General features: G+C 44.8%; 1 protein-coding gene across 1 annotated transcript; it reads right to left on the bottom strand.

Moving 5' to 3' along the window:
* Positions 1 to 3,336: 3,336 nt before the first annotated feature.
* On the bottom strand, positions 3,337 to 4,341 carry GPR12 (G protein-coupled receptor 12). The gene has a single exon (XM_054222872.1). It carries the CDS (start codon positions 4,339 to 4,341, stop codon positions 3,337 to 3,339), a length of 1,005 nt encoding a protein of 334 aa, XP_054078847.1.
* Between the last annotated feature and the right edge of the window lie 3,136 nt (positions 4,342 to 7,477).

Consider the following 7,477-nt stretch of genomic DNA (forward strand, 5'->3'; position numbering starts at 1 on the left):
TTTGCCCATCAAGATACAATCTGTTACTAACTTTGGGTCAAGCGTGTTAATAAATAAAAATGAACTTCAATTCTTTAAACTAAGTCACGCATTAAGAAAAAACTCTTTTGTCATTACAATGGAGATATGAAAGAGATAGAATAGTGAATCTAACACCCCAATCTTACCCACGGGTGTTGTTTAATGGGACACCGAAACGACAGAATCCTGCAAGATAGCTGGATTTCTGCCAGTTTCAGAGGGATCTTGGATGGACACTGGCACCTCACCATACAGAAGTGGGGCCTATACTGTAACTCTGAGGTGATAGCAGAGAACTGTTTAATTCTTCAGGGTCTGGAAAGTGGCTGGCTGTCAAACATTTCTTTTTTGCAAGTGAGGTAGGCAGCTCTGTACCCACAGCTCTGGCCCTGCTCCCAAGAGTTCGTTCACAGGTGTGTTATATCACATCTGTCCAGTACCACAAACCACGTTAAAGCTTGCTCTGACAGCTGTGGGCAAACCTCTGTCATTGACTCCCAGGAGGATTTTCTGGTGCATGCTGCACAGTCTCAATTTAAGAACATATTTCTGGAAGAGAAAACATCCTCACTGGAGGTCACAGCAGCAGCTTGAGAGGCACAATCATGTTTCTCATCTGTTTGTGGTGAAAGGTAACCACGCGCTACTCCTCAAATGAGGGCAAGTCACATCCCTATGAGCTAGCTTTGTGGAACTTCTATAATTAATCCTTCTTTCCGCCATTTGACTCACACTGCTCCTCAGGAGAGGAGCTTCCAATTACAAATCTCTCTGCACAAGGAAAAGGTCGGCTCCCCCAGCACTCTGAAGAGCCTCTGTGGATCCGAGCAGCCTGTGGAGTGAGGAAGATGACAAGGACACTAGGTGAACCAGCATGAGAAGAGGGGACGACATTATCTCCCTCTGTGTTGTTATTCTCTGGCGTCCCTACCACCCGGGTGCTGTGGAGAGAAAAACACTAGTGCCTGTGAGGTTATCCAAGAGGATGAGAACAGGTCTGCATAAGCAGCGTAACAGTTGCCCTCAGGACTAAATTTTGGTCACAGTTGTAGCTGCTCATCCTCATTGCACTTCTTAGCAATTTGATACAGAAGAACAATTGGAGAAAATAAAGGGAGGGGGATGTAAACTTTGCATGACTTCAACTCATTTTTTGTTTTAAAAAGTGCCACTGTACATTTTTCAGTCTGACTTTTACTGCCAATTATTCCCAATACTTTGCATGCTTGCAAAACTGCATGCATACATAGTATGGGTATTTATGAAGTGATTATTTCTTATACAAAAATTCATGACAAAATGGGTACAAGGCAATGACTAGAGTTTCATTAGCATTCAGAAGTAGATAAAAGAACACCGATATCCTACACTGAGCAGGGGTCATTGTCTAACTGTGCTGAGCATCTGTAAGTCACAGTGAAGCCAAGGGAGCTGCAAGTTCACAGCTCTACTGGACCATGCCATGCAATTATTAAACTAATTAGATTACAAAGTAAGAGCCAAATATCATGAAGATTGAACTAAGTAAATAATGGAATTTGAACCCAGCATTGCAACTAAAATTAATTATTGCTCATAAAAATCTCTACAGAGCCTTGTTTACAGACAACTCATTCACATTTGAGATTCAGCTTTGTGTATAGCATATGATTCTTAACATCACAGAAACTTTGCCACAAAAAGCTACAGTCACCCAAACATCCATGTGAAAAGGACAGATTCCATTTGGAAAAATCCAGACCAGCAACATGGTTGTCTCTACTATCTATACTATACAGGTATATTTTTTTCATTGAATTGTAAATATTGCTATTTTTACACTTGAGTTTGTTGGGTTTTTTAAAACTGTAACGGAATATATTGAAGCAACAATACAGTATGCTGACTTTGACCTTCAAGGGAATATAACAAATATGCAATTCTGTGATAACCTCCTACTGATGCCAGGGCATTAACACACTGAGCTCCCATCAACACTAATGGAAGCGGTTCTATAAACTCCTATGTGCTGACATTAGGGCAGACCTTAAGTTTCACGAAGACATCTGCCAGGAAGATTTTCTCTGACAATCAAATCTTCAAATTAGAAAACAATGTTTTATTTCCAGTGCATTCTAATGTGGCTTCAGTAAAAGGTCAGAAGCGGTTTGAAAAGCTCTGCTTTTTTGACCGGAACTATCATCCTACAATGAACTGAACTGACACATGTACAGTGTGAAGAATCACAATCTGTAATGGATGAAACTGCCAGAAAAGGAGAAAATATTGTTTCATGTTGCAGTTCTGGTTGCATACAATTATGAACCAGATATGCTTTGAGAATTTATAAACCTCAGTATTTTAAGTTATATAGCAGAACAACAAAAAAAAGCAGTGATAGCTTTGACTTGATAACAAACTTAAGGGGAACCATTTCACGTACATGCTAAATACATGTTGCAAGTAACGTGTAAGTTATTTCCTTATACACTTCTGAAAAGATAAACTTGTCTGAGAAACTTAGTGTTGCATCTATTACAAATGCATAGCCAGAAGAGGCCATATTGTTTCATCAATTTCAAAACGTCCCACTGAATTATTTTTAAAATTAATAATGACCTCCGATGTCCCATAGCTAAGTGAAAACATATGGCTGACTTTTCAAAAGGAAGGCAAAGTGTATCTTCTGTTTTAACATCCTGCCAGAACTCAGGAGAGAACAGGTAACACTTTAAAACAATTATCAAACTTAATTCATGCCGAGACATAAAATAAAAAGCTATACAAGTACTTACTCTCCTAGAATAAATTTGTTGCACTGAGATTATTACAACAAATACCACATAAATCAGTACAATTGGCCATTATTTTGAAGAGTATTATGATGATATACAAACGGGGTAACAGAACATTGTCTGTTGTTGGTTTTTTTTCCTGTTCTAAAATTAATTAGGGGGAAAAAATATCCTGACAACAGGCTGTAACATGCAGCATGACTGAACTCAATCACAACCAATTTCAAAGAAGGTATGCTGTTTCAACCTAATTTTAATTAGCAAACAATGTGAAATCATGGCAAAGTCTGGGTAGTATAACAAAAAGACCCTGAGTAACATTATAAATCTGTAACACTGATTATTTTGATTTTGGAAATCTCCCTTAAACCACTTGATTCATTTTGGTCACTGGGGTTTTCTGTTTACAAGAAGGTCAGTGCATCCTGTGGTTTTTATATGAACCCATTACACATCATTTAATGAATGCATCTAAACCAAAGACAGTGTCGCAAGAATGTCTGGAAAGTAACATGTTAAGGAGCGTCCTCCTAGCTGCCAATCAGACATCACTGGGTGATCTTGCTCTCTGAGACAGGTTAGAAGGAATACAGCCACAACAGATGAGCCAAAGTGCTTTCTGTATCTCCTGGTTTCTAAAAGCATATATTACAGGATTGATGATGGAATTGTAGGTAGCTGGCAGGAGGGTGGCATAGGTGTATATAGAAGGATAGGTGTAATCTGCTATTAAAGAATAGAGTGTAAAAGGCATCCAGCAAGCAGCAAAAGTCCCCAAAATAATGGCCAAAGTAGACACTCCTTTTCGGGTGGTCACATAGTGGGAAGTGGCCAGGAAATGGTGTTGCAAGGCAATCTGATGGGCATGGCGCATCACAATTTTACAGATTTGAATGTAGAGCTGCAGCATGAGGGCAAACATAAGCAAGAAAGAGACCGAAAGGACTGCTGCATTATTTTTAGTGAGTGGTCTGATAACACTGCAGGTGGATTCATCTCTGAGGCAGTTCCAGCCCATTACAGGCAGCAGTCCAACACAGATAGATGCTCCCCAGAGCAATATAAGCATGACATAGGTAAAAGTGACAGTCCTCTCTGAATTGTAAGTCAAAGCGTAATACAGGGAGAGGTAACGATCAACAGTAATAGCCAGCAAGCTGCCAACAGATGCTGAGAAAGAGGCAACAATCAGTCCAATCGTAACCAGTTTCGTAGCTTCTGATTGCAGAAGGTATGCAAAAACAAAATTGATGATCAATCCAATGCCCGCTAAGAGATCTGCCAGCGCCAGGCTGCCTATCAGGAGGAACATGGGGGCACGAAGACTGGGATTATGGAAAATTATAAGAACCACAATGGCATTTTCGCAGGAGATAAGGGTCCCTGAAGTACACAAGACAATGTCCCAGGGGTTTACCAAAAGCTCTGGCTCTGGGTCTACGACAGGAACCAGGGAGGAGCCTGCGGCTGAGGCATTCTCGGTAGAGCTGGCTTCTACATGATCCTGAGGCAGCCAGCTCAAATTAACCTTCAGATCTTCATTCATTTTAACCCCTGTCTTCTTCAACGGAAAGACATGTTTTTTAATGTTCAGACACAGCACTGGATACAGCACCCCCGGAGCATGCAACGCCCTAGACGGCAACACCAACCTCATGTGCAAGCAGGCACTTGTTACATAAATGTGACAATAAAATAAAAAAAACAAAACAAAACGGGGGTGGAGGGGATTTAAAACTGCCCGAAATTATCTGCCGAGGGACCGACAGAATAAGTGATCCGAGAGGTTAACTCCCTTCACCTGCAGAGGGAAGAAGGAGGAGGCAGGGGAGGGAGCCCATGAAACAGCTAACCGCCGCCCCCCCCCCCCCACCCCACCGTGGAAAAGCTGCAATTTGGGGTGTGGAGCGGTGTAAAACCCCGGTATTCAGCCGCCACGGTTTCAAAGCGGGATTATTTTTTGTCGGTCACGGAGGGAGCGGCCAGGATAAGGGCGGGAGAGGGAGGGAGGGAGGGGGGAATCCTTCACCGACCCCCTGTGAGGAAAACCCCGCTCGGGAAGGTGCGGGGCGGGGTGTGTGGGGGGGAGGTCATATCTTCTGAGAACTTACAAACTCGACGCGGACACCTCACACACACACACCACCACCACCACCACCACCACCACCATCATACACACACACCCCCCCCGGCGGCGGTTCACCTGGGCTTTCCCCCGGCGTGGTCGGAGGATGGATGGATGGAAGGAAGGAAGGAAGGAAGGAAGGAATAGGAACAGAGGAAGGTTTCGCCCCTGGGTCCCTTCAAAGGAGGCAGCGGGACCGCCCGCCCCTCACGGCGGGGCCGAGGGAGCAGCGCAGGTGCGCGCCCCCCCGCCTCGCCCGCGCGCCCGCGCGCGCGTGCAGGGTGTGTGCGCGCCTGCGCAGGTGCCTCCCGGCGCGCGCGCGCGCGCGCGGAGGCGGGGGGGAGAGGGGCGGGGAGGAGCGGGGGGGCGGACGCCCCCCCGCTCCTCCCCGCCCCTCTCCCCCCCCCTCCTGCTCCCCCCCTACCGGCGCGCGCGCGAGCTCCCCTGAGGTAACGCCGCAACCGCCCCTCGTCGTCTGCTCTTTCGTGTCCAGTTTTGGGGCCCCTCACCACAAAAAAAGACATTGAGGTGCTGGAGTGGGTCCAGAGAAGGGCAACGGAGCTGGTGAGGGGTCTGGAGAACAAGTCTTAGGAGGAGCAGCTGAGGGAGCTGGGGTTGTTCAGCCTGGAGAAAAGGAGGCTGAGGGGAGACCTTACCGCTCTCTACAACTACCTGAAGGGAGGTTGTAGAGAGGCGGGGGTCGGTCTGTTCTCCCAAGTAACAGGCAATAGGATAAGAGGAAACGGCCTCAAATTGCGCCAGGGGAGGTTTAGATTGGATTGTCGGAAAAATTTCTTTTCCAAAAGGGTTGTTGAGCATTGGAACGAGCTGCCCAGGGAAGTGGTTGAGTTGCCATCCCTGGAGGTATTTAAGAGACAGATGTGGTGCTGAGGGACATGGTTTAGTGGTGGACTTGGTGGTGCTAAATTAACAGTTGGACCTGATGATCTTAAAGGTCTTTTCCAACCAAAATGTTTCAATGAGATACTCAGAACCCGATGACACAGTCCTGAGTGACACCCTCTAACGTGCTGGACCAGTCCATCTCCAGAGGTGCCTTAAAGCCTCAACAATTCTGTGAGCCTATGGTGTCTAGCCATATGGAAGTGAAAACAGTATAAAAGATTTAAAGGAGTGATGCACAGAATCAGGTCTAGAGCAGGCAGTGCCTGACAGCACGCAGAGCGCCTGGTGGGGAAACCTGTGCACAGGGTTGCCTGCCATCTCCAGAGGGGAACATCAGACTCATAGAATCATGGAATACCAGGTTGGGAGGGACCTCAAGGATCATGTGGTCCAACCTTTCATGGCAAAAGCATGGTCTAGACAAGATGGCCCCACACCCTGCCCAGATGAATCTTAGAAGTGTCCAATGATGGGGAATCCACCACTTCCCTGGGGAGATTATTCCAATGGCTGATTGTTCTCATTGTGAAAAATTTTCCTCTTGTCTCCAGTCGGAATCTACCCTGGAATAACTTGTACCTATTACCTCTTGTGTTTTCCATGTGACTCCTAGTAAAATGGGAGTATCCATCTTCTTTGTAGCCCCCCTTTAAATACTGGAACAAAGGGACAATTAGGGACACATGGTCAGATTTGCAGAGCTGTTACGTATTGGATGGTGCAGTTAGGCCAGTGGGGCTTTCAGTGAGTTAGAAACTGAACTTGCATAAAAGCCACTGGGTCAGAGGAACCACAGCAAACACCTTTAGACACCAGATGTAGATGTTTGTGCGCAGAAGATAATATTTCAAGGTCCCGTATATTGTCAGTGGAGAGAAGCATGCCCTCCAAGGCATGTCAAAATAGTGGGATGAGTTGATCTTTTGAAGAGCCTGGGCAATTTTAAGAAAACATGCTTTGTCCTCATTTGCACACTATATACCTAAAGCACTTGGGAAAATCTGGCCCTGGGAGATGACTGGAATCTCAAGGGAAGAATTCCTTCTCCCTTGTTGAGTAACGCACCCAGCCAGCTCACGTGGTGCCATCCTTCATTCAGTTCTACCTTGGTCATTGCGCTAAGCCTTGTGAAACTGTGCTGGATGATTCAAGATGATTCATTGATATTTCTCGTGACCCTCCTGCTTTATAATGAGGATTAAAAATGAGTATCACCTTGCTGCTGATTGCTGTCTTCCTGATTTATCCACTGATTTCTTATGTGACAGCGTAACAAATACTTTCCTGTGATCTAGACTGAGTATGTTTGGTGTGTTTCAGCATCTGTCACTCCTACATTTATAACAGTTGCATTAAAAAATGCAAAAATTTTTCTTCATCCTGTTTTAACATTTGTTTCACAAATAGGGAAGACCAGCATTTCAATTAAATATTTTAATTTAGGACTTCGGAGAGCTGTGTTTATTCACTTAGTTAATTTGTGAATTATTTCCATTCCAATTACAACACATTATAAGCAAGCTAGTGTTTGTATCCTGTATTGCCAGTTTGTCACTTTTTTAGTGAGATGGTGAACTGTCATGGTTATTAGGGCAAATGGCATTGGCATGGATTTCACCTTGTAGTGCTACAGAACATTTGTCATTTAGAG

This window comes from Rissa tridactyla, chromosome 1 (genome assembly GCF_028500815.1).
Source record: "Rissa tridactyla isolate bRisTri1 chromosome 1, bRisTri1.patW.cur.20221130, whole genome shotgun sequence".
Taxonomy (NCBI): domain Eukaryota; kingdom Metazoa; phylum Chordata; class Aves; order Charadriiformes; family Laridae; genus Rissa; species Rissa tridactyla.

Bases quoted from the DNA above. Each gene is read 5' to 3' on its own strand.
- GPR12 (XM_054222872.1), bottom strand. From the start codon at position 4,341: ATGAATGAAGATCTGAAGGTTAATTTGAGCTGGCTGCCTCAGGATCAT.